The sequence below is a fragment of the Penaeus vannamei genome, chromosome 10, assembly GCF_042767895.1.
Source record: "Penaeus vannamei isolate JL-2024 chromosome 10, ASM4276789v1, whole genome shotgun sequence".
NCBI classification, from domain to species: Eukaryota; Metazoa; Arthropoda; class Malacostraca; order Decapoda; family Penaeidae; genus Penaeus; species Penaeus vannamei.
In genome coordinates this window covers 45,002,558-45,017,557 of record NC_091558.1, presented here as the reverse complement: position 1 = coordinate 45,017,557, position 15,000 = coordinate 45,002,558, and the positions used below count along the sequence as shown (strand labels likewise).

At 42.2% G+C, this 15,000-nt stretch overlaps 1 protein-coding gene across 4 annotated transcripts in view; it reads right to left on the bottom strand.

Annotated features, from left to right (window-relative positions):
• Positions 1 to 15,000, bottom strand: part of LOC113812251 (uncharacterized) — a 94,329-nt gene that overhangs the window by 13,405 nt on the left and 65,924 nt on the right. For 3 of the 4 annotated variants that reach the window (XM_070126747.1, XM_070126746.1, XM_070126745.1), the window contains exons 4-15: positions 14,381 to 14,576; positions 12,776 to 12,962; positions 12,292 to 12,440; positions 11,165 to 11,761; positions 10,869 to 11,029; positions 10,481 to 10,753; positions 8,777 to 10,375; positions 8,281 to 8,477; positions 7,527 to 7,861; positions 6,411 to 6,560; positions 4,853 to 4,913; positions 4,535 to 4,625 (exon numbers count right to left, since the gene is read on the bottom strand). In XM_070126747.1, the coding sequence (XP_069982848.1) occupies positions 4,535 to 4,625; positions 4,853 to 4,913; positions 6,411 to 6,560; positions 7,527 to 7,861; positions 8,281 to 8,477; positions 8,777 to 10,375; positions 10,481 to 10,753; positions 10,869 to 11,029; positions 11,165 to 11,761; positions 12,292 to 12,440; positions 12,776 to 12,962; positions 14,381 to 14,576 (3,996 nt within the window). The remainder of the gene's footprint in view (positions 1 to 4,534; positions 4,626 to 4,852; positions 4,914 to 6,410; positions 6,561 to 7,526; positions 7,862 to 8,280; positions 8,478 to 8,776; positions 10,376 to 10,480; positions 10,754 to 10,868; positions 11,030 to 11,164; positions 11,762 to 12,291; positions 12,441 to 12,775; positions 12,963 to 14,380; positions 14,577 to 15,000) is intronic. The other variant, XM_070126748.1, reaches the window with a different exon arrangement.

Here is a 15,000-nt window from a genome sequence, read left to right as displayed (position 1 = left end):
CTACAATAATTATCATTACTATTGTTTAATAATAATTAGCAATAGTGTGAGAGTATTATCTGCATAATCATGATAAATATCACTATTATTCCCGTTATCTGATTATCATCCTTATTGTTATTCATAATAAGGATTTTATTTCTACGATTGCTGTTGCTGCTTTCAATATTATCATTTTGTTAATATTGCCGTCATTATAATGATTATTTCTGTTTACTATCATGATTGGCAATGTAATAAAATAATCATTATTAAAGACGATGGTGTAATAGTAGTAGTACTTCTTTATCATCATAGTAATTAATAATATTTTGATTGTTTATATTCTTGTCTTAACCGCTATGAATTTTAAAAAATTACATTTTCAACATTTTGATATAAAGATTATCTTCATTATTTTGGTATTAATTAAACAACGTTTATCATCCTGCTATTATCACTAAAATGTAATTTATTTCATCTTAACCATTACTAATTCTTCATTATTATCATTGCTACCATCATTATCATCATCATTACACTTGTTATCCTATTTACTACCATCTCTGCGATTCCAATTATAAAGAGATTATTTTGATCACAAATCTGATATCAACACTGCTATCATGATCTTCATTGGTTCATTAATTTCATTATCATTATTACTATCCTTAAGGTTATTCTCATCATCATTAAGAATAACGTTATTCATCATCATTTTTATTTTTACCATCATCATCATTATCATCGTCATCATTATCTTCATCATTACTGTTGTTATTGTTAATTTTATTATCATTACTATCATCATTATAATCATTGTTGTTGTAGTTGTTGTTATTGCTATTATTTTATTTTTTTTTATTATCATTATTACTATTATTTTTATTATTATTACTATTATTATTATCATTATTATTATTATTGTTATTATCATAATCACTATCATTATCATCATTATCCTTATTATCATCATTATTTTTATTGTTGTTGTCACTATTGTACTCATGATTATTATTACTATTAACCATATTATCATTATCATCATCACCATTACCAACGTCATTATCATTATCATTATTACCATCATTAGTAGTTATTATTACCATCATCATCACTATCATTGTCAGTGTTTTTTATTATCATAATTATTATCATTGCTGCTATTATTATTATCATCATCATTATTTTTTCTATGATCATCATCATAATCAATACTATCATTATCAATATTATAATCATTATCATTAATATCAATATTCTTATTATCATTATCATTATAACCTTTATCATCATTATTGTTATCATTGTTGTTGTTATTATCGTCATCGTTAATAATAAACATACTAATACTACTGCTACTACCACTATCATTATCATTATTGTCGTTATTATTATCATCATCATCATCACGGTTATTAATTTCACAATTTAGTGGGTGTTAGTATCATTATTTCTATTATGATTACTTTTAGTAGTAGTAATAGTAATAGTAGTAGTAGTAGTAGTAGTAGTAGCGGTGGTGGTGGTGGTTGTAGTAGTAGTAGCAGTAGTAATAGTAGTAGTAGTAGTATTAATAGTAGTTATTGTTGTGGTAGTAGTAGTAGAAGTAATATTGGTAGTATTACTATTATGATTATGATGATCATTATTATTATTATTATCATTAATAATATTCTTATTACCTTGATCATTGTTATTATCATTACTGTTATCATTATTACTGTTATTATAATTATTATCATTATTATTATTATTATTATTATTATTATTATTATTATTATTATTATTATTATCATTATCATTATCATCATCATCATTATCAGTGTTATTACTATTATTTCCATCATTATTACAGTTATTATCCTTATCATTAACATCAGTACTTGCAATAGTAGTAGTAATAGTAGTAGTAGTAGTAGTAGTAATAGTAATAGTAGCAGTATATTAGTAATAGTAAAAGCAGTGTCTTTATCATTATTAATTTTGTTAATAGTACTATTAATAGGAGTAACAGTATCATTATTGTTATTGTTGTTGTTGTTATTACAATTGTTGTTATCCTTATTATTACTATTATTATTAGCAGCATTACTATCACAAATAATGCTATTATTTTTATTACATTTATCATTATCTTTATCGTCAGTATTATTAGTAGTTTTAATATCAACTCCATAATCATTATAATAACTACTAAACACCATTATCATTATTGTTATCATTATCATTTCCATTATTATTGTTGTAGTAATGTTACTATTGTTACTCAAATTATCTTTGTTAATATTATCGCTATTGTTACTATTATCACTACTGTTATCAGAATCAGCAACATCATTAACAAATGGTAATTATCACTATTATTATTGGTGTTATTAATGTTACTGTTATCATCATTCTTATTTCATTACTATCAATATAGTTATCGTTTTTATTATCATTATCGTCATCATTATCTTTATTATCATTATGTGTGTTACTATTAATAACGTTATTAGTATCATCATCATGATTATCATTATTATTAAAATCATTATCATTATCATTAATCTCATCATTATTATTATCATTATCATTATTATCATTATCATTATCATTATTATCATTATCATTATCATTATTATTATTGCTATTATCATTATCATTATTATCATTACTATTATTATCATTGTTATCACTATTATCTTTGTTATCATTATCATTACCATTGATATCATTATTATCATTATCATTTTTATTATCATTATTATTATTATCATTATAGTCATTCTATCATTATCATTATTATTATTATTATTATTATTATTATTATTATTATTATTGCTATTGCTGTTACTATTAACATTAGTAGTAGCACTGTCTTTATTATTATCAACATCATTACTATTATCATTATCATCACTGTTATTACTATTATCATTGTTATCCTTATCATTATTGTTATTATCATTGTTGTCCTTATCACTATTGTTATCATCATCATTATCAATATCGTTATCATCATAATCATATATCATTGTTATAATAATTACTATCATTACTATTATTATCATTAGCAGTAGTAGTAGTAATAGTAGTAGTAGTATCATTATACTATCATCATTACTATTATTGCTATTACAGTTATCATCATTATCATTAGTAGTAGTAGTAGTAGTGGTAATAGTTAAAACAGCAGCAGCATTATCACCATTATGTGATTATAATTATATCATAAATATTGATAGTTATAGAACCATTATGATCATTATCATTGTTAGTATCATTATTATCATCCTTATTGTTATTGTAATCATAATGATAGTTATTATTATTATCATTGTTATTATAATTATCATTGTTACTATTATCATTATCATCATTATTATTATTAGTTATTATCATTATTGTTACCATTATTATTATCATTATCATTATCAGTATTATTATTTTTATTATTATTGTTGTTATCATTATTACTATTATTATCTTTATCATTATTATTATTATCATTACTATCATTATCGTTAGTAGTAGTAGTAGCAGTATCATCATTATCATTATCATTATCCTCATCATTATTATTGCTGTTCCTGTTTTCGTTGTTATTTTCATTATCAATCTTACCATCTTTATTACTATTATCCCTGTCATTACTGAAATCATCATGGCTATCATTTTAGGATTCCTTTTCGTACGATGATCATAATAAACATCATCAAACTATTTTTTTTTAATTCTAATTCTCATTATCACCATCTTTATCACTATTAATCAGTTAGATCATTAGCGTTATCCAGTTATTTTTCATTTTGTTTTAATCATATCATCATTATATTCTTGGTTATTCTCCGGTTATCATAATACCTCATTCCTGTTTCATCCGTTGGCTTCTATGTCTACAAAAACATACCTACTCCTAGATAGAAAATAAATGAAGGAATTGATAAGTAAACAACGCTAAAAGGGGAATAAGTGAGAAAGCGAGAATAAAGCTTGGGATATTTCTCTACGAAGCCAAAAACTCAGCATAAGCTAAAGGAGAAGAATACATGAAAGAAAAATATCAAAATAAGCAAGTTAAAAGCGGTATAGATCGTAGAGGAAGCACAGGAAGAAAAAATTACGAAGCGTGGCTGCCAAAGCGTAAGAAAAAAATAAATAAATAAACTGGGACAGTCTGCACGAGATTTGGGGGAAAGGTTAGATCAGGAGCATCTCGAGGAGGTGTCATGGCCTGTGATTCTATTTTTGGAAAAAAAACGTACACGGGGTTCATTCTGATGACGTCACAAAAGTTACGGATTCTTTGTGAATATGATCGATCCTTTTTGGTCTCTTAAATCCCCTAAAAGGATGGAAAATAGTTATTTTAATGGATATATTTTCACTGAACAATCATCAAAACATTCGCCATGACACCTCGAGTTGCTGCTGATCTAGCCTTCCCCACGAGCTTTGTCTCGAAACGATTCAGTTCCTCGATTCGCGTGAGTCGAGCGAACCGAACCGAGAGTCGAGAGCTTCGAAAGCCTCGTTCTAAAGACGAACCAAATGGGACCTCATTTCTTACCTTTGATGCCAAGGAAGCGCTGGAGAAGGCGTCGGAAATGTTGAAGGACCTGGTAGGGGAGGAGAGGTCAAACATTGACCCCCAGGTACCACTGCGAAGGAGATAAAGAACAAACGTATTATCAGCATCACGTATAAAGCATCCATGCTATATGCCACACCTAATAAGGACATACCTACCGAAATGCGAGTGTCGATAAGGTTGTCCCTTACACACTTAATCATACTACCAGCGTCCTTGGGCACTATATGTGAGCTAATAAAGACACACTAACGCCATCTATTATTCATTAAGAGCTCTAATAATTAGATTACAAACCTGCTTGTGTACATGGACGCCGGTCGCTGTCTGCTCGTGCTGCGTTCTCTGTACCTTGATCCTGAAGAGGAAATTTTCACACCGTGAGCTCGAGCATCGTACAAAAAACAATAGTTTGTTTACGTTTAAGCTTCTACGATCTTTTTTTTTTTTGGCCTCGAGATTGCCACGTCAAGTAATGAACAGGTTTAGTTTATTACGTAAACTATGGATTAGACTTGGGATTATAGCGTGAAGACAAAATTACACGACTTTGTTCTAAAAATATTACAGAAGTTTTATTGGGTCTTTTCATTGGCTCAGCTGGGAGGAATGTAATATACTGAATATTCAATAATAATGTTTTGTCTTTCCATTCCTACTACAAAGATGTGTTCAATTCATCAACTTGTGTTTAATTTTCTGCTTCAGTTGACGTTAAGACAAAGGATGTTATATATACCCGACAGCATCATATATAAGCAAAGGCACTGTACGCTGTAATATTCTGTTTATGTTAGTATATGAATCTGTCTTGATAACTTGATCTTAATAACCTGTTTGTTTACTTGTTTCTCGGTATTAGTATCTATCTGCTTTTCTATCAATATATCTATTTTGATCTTACTATCTAGCTATGCAGATAACGTGTTTGCGTGATTGTGTGTGTGTGTGTGTGTGTGTGTGTGTGTGTGTGTGTGTGTGTGTGTGTGTGTGTGTGTGTGTGTGTGTGTGTGTGTGTGTGTGTATGTGTGTGTGCGTGTGCGTGCGTGTGTGTGTGTGTGTGTGTGTGTGTGTGTGTGTGTGTGTGTGTGTGTGTGTGTGTGTGTGTGTGTGTGTGTGTGTGTGTGTGTGTGTGTGTGCGGGTATACGGGCTTGTGAATGAGTGGTGGGTGTATATATGGATGTATAACTGTCTTTGTGCGTGTCTGCATGCTTCTATGTATACATGCATTTCTGTATATACGTGGGACGTGTGTATATCCATCCAGGATGCATCTAATATCAAAATCAATCCATACATTAGTTGCTGAAAGGCCTTGAATAAACATGCACCTTTGGGGTTGTTAATCCCAGCCCAATCTTGCCGTAAGATTGCATTCATCAATTTTTTTTTTTTTTTTTTTTTTTTTTTTGAACGGGTTTTTGGAGCATAAAAGATCTTGGCGAAAGGGTTAGTATCAGAGAGCGAGAGAGAGAGAGAGAGAGGCGGTGGGAGGAGGATGCGCGTGTAAAATGACCCCGCGTCTGCAATTGCTTCGGTCTAGCTTGCAACGTGAAGCAACGTCCAGTGAGGTTGTGGCCAATGGTGGTGGGTGGAGGGGAAGACTGTGAGACTTTTTTTCTATGTCATTTTTCTAATGGTTTTTTTTTTCCTTACGTTATTCTATCTTATGAGAGATGGAGTTTATTATTTTTTTTTTTTTAAGGGGAGGTTTCAAAGAAATGGGGGGGGGGGTGATGAAGGGGTGTTGCGGAGGGGGGGAGGGGAGGGGAGGGAGATGGGGGACACTTCATCATCATCATCATCATTATCATGAGGATCATTCACCAAGGCTTCTGTCACAGAACTCTTTACCAGACTCGTTAGCGACGTGGGAGAAACTATTCTTGTTTAGCGCCGCTCGAACCTCCATCAGGAGTGTATTGTTGTACCTCGTTCTACCTCTATCTACACCACACATCTCTGAATCTAGTTCGCCTCCGTTATCTGAGTCACCTCCGTTATCTGTAAGAGAAGCAGGTCAAAGTTCACACACCGCTCCCACCCCCTCCACCCCCAATTCTCACCCCCACCCCCTCCTTCGTGTCGTGGCGAGGTCGTTCCTCGTGTCTCAAGTGTGTCGTGTTTTGTGAGGGTCGTCGTATGAGTGTGGCGGCACTGATTCTCAACAGCTGTGAGGTCGGAGTGGCAAAAACACGCCTCCGTGTTGTCGTTAAGGTAAAAAAAACACACGATAGACAAGCAAGATTTATATCTAAAAAAAGTGAGAAAAGTGAGACCATTTTTTTCGAAATCCTTCTGAGCTTCATGATCTGAAGGCGAGATGTAGGAGGATTTCGAAATCCTTGTCTCGCGCTTTTGCAATAAATCTTGTTTGTGTATAGCGTTTGTCTCGTGCCAGCTGTATCGGCGGAATTGTCTAGTGAGAGAATCAGTCACAGAAATCTTAGTGGTTCTGTGTGTACGTGTGTGTGCGTGAATGCGAGCGTGTGTGTGCGTTTAAATGACGTGTATGTGTCTTTTTAGATGCGAGGGAAATCTCATTATGTGGAAGAAAATTAAAACTACATAGAAAAACAAAAAGAAGCTTTATATAGAGACTAAAGAGTATCTACTGCCTTTTTGTCTAAAGTATTCGTCAATTTTTGAGTTAAGGTTTCACTACATGGCACCGCAACCAAACAAAATTAAAGGAAATGCGCATCTACGTGTGTGGATAGGTGTATGAGTGAGTGAGAGAGAGAGAGAGAGAGAGAGAGAGAGAGAGAGAGAGAGAGAGAGAGAGAGAGAGAGAGAGAGAGAGAGAGAGATAGAGAGAGAGAGAGAGCGTAAGTGATAGAGATGGAGATGGATGGATAGACAGAGAGAGAGAGATAGCGTGTAAGAGAGGTAGAGCGATAGAGATAGACTGGTAGACAGAGAGAGAGCGAGAGAGACGGGGAGCGCACGGTCGCGCGTTCAAGCACCCACCGTAATATGGCCCGGAGGAAGAGGCGCAGTTCGCAGCGGCGTTCAGCGACCTCACATCACTGCGCACGCTGTTGATGTGCTGTGTCCAGCTGTGTCCTCCTGCGTAGGAGCTGAAGAGGTTGCTGGTGCTGCCGCTCCAGCCGCCGGACGCGAGAGACGACGAGGACTCCATACTGTTGCTGTGCAGGACCTCTCGGGATCCCCAGCGGCGGGAGAGGCTGGCGTTGTCGCCGTAGAAGGTCCTCGACTCCTTGATGCTAGAGGCACGCTCGAGACGACGGGACACGCGGATGCCGTCGCTGAAGGACGAGCGGTCGTCCTTGACGGACTGCGACCTGCGGCGGGAGGGAGAGGGGCGTGTCAAGCGCGGCTGGTCCGTTCGTAGGGATGCTTCTGGGTTCCTTGCTCGAAAGACACTCGGCGCCTCGTCTCCATTAATTCACTGATTTATTGATTATCATTTGATTATTGGTTATTGACACGTCAGGAGATGGGAAATCGTGTCTCTGGCCGTGGAAACACTCCCTGAGCTATACTAACCCACATTTTCCCCGACCTTTTTTTCTTCCTTCTCCTTCCCCCCTTCCTCCCTCCCACGGCCCTTCCCCCTTCCCTCCTTCCCCTTGTCTCCCTCGGCCCTTCCCTCGCCCTTGAGCTCGAGAAGGAGACCCAGGGAGTCGCCCTCCCCTTCCACCTGCCCCCCCCTCCCTCGCCCCCCTTCCCCACTTCCTCCCTCCCTCGCTCCCTCCCCTACCTCTCCATTCGCCTGATGCGGTGCGCCTCATAGTCGTCCTCGGCGTCGTCGTCCTTGCCGAAGGACTCCGGCGGGGACGGCGCAGGTCCCTTGTTGTGGCGCGCTGGGGCTGAGGTCTTGCCCTTAGGCGTGGCGGGCTGCTCCAAGGGCGCGGCGCTTCGAAGCGAGGGCGGCTGGAGCGCGGCCTCACACATGGTCTGGAAGGCAAAGCGCGGAATGAGTCATTTGTGAGGCTTCGGCTCCTCGTCGTGAGTAAGGGTCGGTTCGAGAAGGATCTTGATTTCATGAGGATGAGTCGTTGCAGAATGTCTCAAAGAGCAGATGGTTTTCGTTCTTTTAGTGAACATTAGTAAGAGTTTGCTCTAGAACATAATGCATGGCTCTCGCTTTGTCTGTCTACTTAACAATCTATGTATACACACACACAGGCGCGCCTTCACATATTCACGTAGATATACAGTCTTAAAGAACAATGATAAACGAAAATGTGCTTTACCTGATGGCTTCGAAACTTATCAGGAGAGAATACCTGTTTACAGAATTCACAGGGTATTAACTCCTCGATCTCCTTGGACATGAGGCCGTTCATCATGGTCTTGCTGTCGAATTTGATGACGCCGTTCACGTATCCGTTGGCCAGCGTCTTCTCCGGCGCGGGCGTGGGCGAGGTCGTGGGCGGCGGGCTGGCGGCCTTGTTGCTCATGAAGGCCTTCTCCCACGGCGTCGGGCTCTTGATGTAGCCGTTGATGTTGGGCGTGGGCGAGGGGGACGTCTTCAGGTTGGGCAAGTTGGGGAGGTTGGGCGGCGTCTGGGGCGGAGGGGGAGCCCGGTATTTGTGCGGGTTCTTGATGAAGACGGTCTCGGCGTGCTCCTGCGTCGGCTGCGGGGACGCCGACGGCTGCTTCGTCTGTGTGTCGGGGGCGGAGGGCTGTGGCGACGTGGTCTTCTGTGACGCTGTGCTGAGCTGCGGGGAGGAGGACGAAGGTTGCGGCGAGGTTGCGGTCTCGATGTCGGGACTCGGGCGGTGTGCGGGCAGCTGCGTCGCCGAGCGGCTGGTGATGACCGGCTGCACCTGCGTCGTTTCTTCGTCGGCGCCGGTGTCCTCCAGGGGGGCGGTGTTGGAGCGCGTGTAGCCCCTTCTGCTGCCCGAGATGCTGCGCCACGAGAAGATGGCGGAGGACAGGAGGCGGCCGCGCCGTGGCCGCATGAAGGGGCCGTCCTCGTCCTCGTAGTCGTACTCGAGGTCGGTCGTCGGGGTGTCCGGGGGTGCCAGCTCGGGCGTGGCACTGATGGCCGGCACGGGCGAGGCCGAACTGCTCGTGGAGGGCGTGGTTGAGACGGAACTACTGCTCATGGATCCGCTGCTGACGGAGCTGTTGCTTGTCGAACTCGAGGGCGCCGGGCTGACGCTGAAGGGCCGGTTGCTGCCCGCGCTCTGGCTCGGAGACACGACGACCGACGGCTTCTGGTCGACGATGGTGATGGTGGTGGTGGGCGGCGGGCTGACGGGCGGCGGGCTGATCGAGGGCGGGCAGCTGGGCGGAGGACTGGTGGGCGTGCTCACTGGGCTGACGCGAGATGTGTCCCTCGAACTCCTCCATCCTGAGGAGTAACTCCTGGAGGGGCCCGGGGAGGCAGGAGTGGGACTTCTCCTCGAAGACCCAGACGACTGACTTCGGGGCGGGACGGGCGCGGGGCTCTTCGAGGGCGCCGTGGCTTTCCTGGGCGGCGCGCACACCGGCGTCGGGGTCCTGCCGGTTGTGGGGGGCGTGGGGGCGGGACTCCTTCTCGGCGAGGACGAGGCTGTGCTCTGGATCCTGGACTGGATCGAGGAGGACTGGACAGAGGACGTCTCAACGGTGGTGTTCGAGGAGGTGGTGGTCGTGATTCCAGAGGAGGAGGTCGTGGAGGTGCTGGAGCTCATGGCGGCTGCGGCTGCCGCTGCGGCCGCGCGCTGGGCGATACGGGAGGCGCGGGGGAGCTGCGTCTCGTTCTGCTCGCAGCTGGTCTGGTGCCGCATGAGGTCGCGCTCGGCGAACATCTCGTCGCAGAACTCGCAGGGCAGCATCACGGGCGCCTCGCGACGGATGGCGGGCTGAAAGAGAGGAAAAGATATGTAAACGTGCTTGCAGATTTATTTACGATTATTCGAGCATGATCTCGTGGTTACATTTAGGCCTATCATGAGGAGGATGCTTACTCCGTCTTCCTTGAAGGACACCCTCTTCTTCAGGCCGGCATTCTTGGGCCGAGCGCCTGTGCTGAGGGCACTGCCGCTGTTGCTGGTGCTGCTGGAGGCGTTAGAATCGCTTGAGGATTTACTGATGGGTGTGCTCCTGCTGGAGGAAGACGACGACGACGACGACGAAGAGTTTGTGACGGTGCGAGGAGACGCTGGGGGGCGTCGTGAGCTCCTGCGTGACCTTGGCGAATCCGAGTCCTCCGAGTCGCTGCTGTCGGACGAGCTGTCCTGCTGGAGAACGAGAGAGAAACAAGTCAGCGCGATCCCGGTGCAAAAAAAAATCCGCGAATGAAGCGAAATGAATGTGAAAGAGCGGTCGCGAAAAAGGCTCGAACTGAACACTCACTGCGCGCTCTGGCATGGAGAGGGACCTCCTGAAGGTCGGTCGGTGCTTCTTGTTGAACTCTGAAGGAGGCAGATCGTCCTCGGCCTTGGCAAGCTGGAAGGCAAGCCACCTGTCGTACTGTTCTTGAGTTGCGTTCGCTGGCGGCTCGACGTCGCGAGAGCCTGAAGGAAGGAAGGGGAGAGGTAGAGGCAAAGAGAAACGGAAATAAGATCGTATATTTGATTATTTTGAAACTATTTACCAGTATTACAATATCGTCGCCTTCAGAGGTCTGTATTTCGGCTAGCTTAACTTACCGCTTGAACGAGAGGAAGCTGAGGAGGACGTGACGGAGGCCGAGACGGAGGACATGACCGCTGTCGTCTCAAGGGCGAGAGAGGTCGGCCTCCGTGGACGAGCACCGTTGGAGTACGACGAGTAAGACGAGCTCGAGGCTGTGGTTGAGGACGAGGATTCGGAGGAAGAGGTAGTTGTCGAGGAGGTAGATGAGGATCTGGCCACGGACCGGGTACTCACGGAGGAGGACGTTTTGCTGGTACTCGACGACGAAACCGAGGTGGACCTTGAGGTTTCGGAAGAGGTGGAGCTGGAGGTCGACACGGAGGAGGCTGGCGGAGGCTTCGACACAGAGCTGGTGGTGGTGGTGGAGGTGGTGCGCGCTGTGGACGCCGTGGTGGAGGTGGAGGTGGCGGTGGTGGACGAGGACGACGTGGTGGACTTGGACGAGGAGCAGCAGCAGTCGTCGTCCTTGGAGTCCGTGTCCTTGCAGGAATCCTTGCAGGACTCGGAGCCGGAGTAAGGCGTGTAGGAGGGCGGCGTGTGGGTGTTGGCGGGGCGCTGGTACCGGTAGGACGTGGAGGAGGTGCGGCTAGAGAGGAGGGCGGACACCATGTCTGGGGGGGGCGGGGGGAGAGGAGCGTCAGTAAGGGGTTAAATCGCCTTTCCAGTAGGTCTATTTTCTCTGTTTTCTTTTCTTGTTTGTTTTTCTCTCTCTCTTTCTCTTTTTCTTTTTCTCTCTCTCTGTCTTTCTTTCTCTCTCTCTCTCTCTCTCTCTCTCTCTCTCTCTCTCTCTCTCTCTCTCTCTCTCTCTCTCTCTCTCTCTCTCTCTCTCTCTCTCTCTCTCTCTCTCATTCTCTTTCTCTTTCTCTCTCTCACTCACTCTCTCATTCTCTCTCTGTACAAACACACACACAAATACACACATACACGTAAATATATATACATATATGTGTACACATACACACACACACACACACACACACACACACACACACACACACACTTATATATATATATATATATATATATATATATATATATATATATATATATATATATATATATATATATATATATATATATACACATAGCTAGATAGACAGATGCACATTGGCATACATGCCTCCCGCCCCACTACACTCACCATCATAGTCCTGTGTGGTGCGAGCTACACGTCGGGAGGAACTGCTGTACGAGGATGAGGTCCTACTCGGGACGCTGTGACTTCGCTGGGTCTTCTTCTCGCGTGGTTTGTTGACGTAGTTCTTGATGATGTCCTCCTCGCGACAGAATCTGTGGGCGGGAAGGTGGAGTGAGGAGAGGAGGAGATAAAGTAGGGTGGGGAGAGAGGTACAGAAAGGGAGAAGGAAGAGAAAGGGAGAAGGAAGGAAGGAATGAGAGGGAGAGTTTTTGATAGTGTTAGAAGTAGTTTGTGTGTGTGTGAGAGTGTGTGTGCGTGTGCGTGTGTGAGTAGGTTTATATAATTGTTTTTGTGTCTCTGTGTTTGTGTGTGCAATTGTTTGTTTGTATGTGTGTGTCAGTGTATCTGCTTCTGTGGCCGTTTGTGTGTGCATGCATATATGTACACCTATTATATCTTCAAAAAAAAAAAGTCTGATTGGACATACCTAATATCCATAAGCATATCCCGAGGAATATCTCTCCTGCAGATGGCGCAGTTCTTGGTGGTGTTGGCGATGCCCTTCACACACACCATGCAGAAGGTGTGGCCGCACTCCAGCACGAGGGGGAGGGTCACGGGGCCCAGGCAGATGGGGCACTCCGACCCCTCCTCGTCAGAACTATTCTCCTGGTCTGAGGGAGGGAATACTTAGCTTAGAATCAGTGAGGTTTTGAAGGATAAGATGAAGTTGGTATCTTGACGAAGATCTATTCGGAACCGGTTAAATATATCTCTTCTATTGTGAAGCTATTCATTCTCATCCATACCTTTTCTACGAGTATCTTTGCCTTTAATTCCCAAAAAATCAAAAATATCTCTTCATGTATTCCATCTATTTTAATTTCGTATGTATCAATGATTTTACCTCCAGAGTATTTTTTTAGACATTCATTTGTCTCATTATTTTGTTTCTCTTCTCTCGTGTGCATTTACCTGGTTCGTGAAGATATTCATTCTCATTCATACCTTATGGTTCGTGAAGATATTCATTCTCATTCATACCTTATGGTTCGTGAAGATATTCATTCTCATTCATACCTTATGGTTCGTGAAGATATTCATTCTCATTCATACCTTATGGTTCGTGAAGATATTCATTCTCATTCATACCTTATGGTTCGCGAAGATATTCATTACCATTCATACCTTATGGTTCGTGAAGATATTCATTCTCATTCATAAATTCTTATGGTGTCTTCAGAAGATATTCAGTCTCATTCAAACGTTATGGTTCGTGAAGATATTCATATTCTCATCCATACCTTATGGTTCGCGAAGATATTCATTCTCATTCATACCTTAGTGTAGTTCGTGAAGATATTCATTCTCATTCGCTACCTTATGGTTCGCTGTGAAGATATTCCATTCTCATTCATACCTTTATGGTCTCGTGAAGATATTCATTCTCATTCATACCTTAGTGGTTCGTGAAGATGATTCTGATTCTCATTCATACCTTACGGTTCGTGAAGATATTCATTCTCATTCATACCTTATGGTGTCTGTGAAGATATTCATTCTCATTCATACTCGTATGGTTCAGAAGTATATTCATTCTCATCTCATACCTTATGGTTCGTGAAGCATATTCATTCTCATTCATACCCTTATGGTTCGTGAAGATATTCATTCTCATTCATACCTTATGGTTCGTGAAGATAGTTCATTCTCATTCATACCTTATGGTTCTGCGAAGATATTCCATCTCTCAATTCCATACTTTATGGTTCGCGAAGATATTCCGCCCTCATTCATACCTTATGGTTCGTGAAGATATTCATTCTCATTCATACCTTATGGTTCGTGAAGATATTCATTCTCATTCATACCTTATGGTTCGTGAAGATATTCATTCTCATTCATACCTTATGGTTCGTGAAGATATTCATTCTCATTCATACCTTATGGTTCGTGAAGATATTCATTCTCATTCATACCTTATGGTTCGTGAAGATATTCATTCTCATTCATACCTTATGGTTCGTGAAGATATTCATTCTCACTCATATCTTTTCTACACTTTGTCAACACGAATACGTCTCATACTCACCCTTCTCATCGGGAGTGAGGTACTTGTGATCATACTCGTAGTGGAACTGAAGGTACTTGAACTGGACATACTTGGTGCAGCCCTTGCAGAGTTCCGTCCGAGACTCACAATAGTCGACGTGGCGCTGGAACTCCTGGGCGATCACCTCCAGCTCACAGTGTTGGCACTTCATGAGGCGTCGCGGGCACTCCTCCTTCTGCGGCGAAAGAGGAGGGGGGGGGGAGGGTGATTTAGATTTAAATAAGAGTGGTACTACGTCCTAGATAACAAGAAGGAAGGGTGATTAGAATCTCTCGTTCTACAGGAGGACAGGAAGAACAATTTGTGGTGATTCCTCCACCTTCAGAAGAGAATAGAGGCGGCTGATTGTGATGTCTCCTTCTACAGGAAGATAGAATATGATTGTGATCTTTAAAATTCTGTTGGAAAAGGAGGAACCGTCTCTGATTCCTCCTCCTACAGGAAGACAGGAAAAACAGCTCGTGATTTTCTTGAGGAGCGAAAGGAAGAGAGAGGTTTGGGGTTGTGTCTTAAGAGATAAGTAGAGTCAACGCTTTACTCTAATCCCAATCTCTAAGCTCAGTCGCATCAGCTTTGCCTCCGACTGGGAAGCGGGAGAA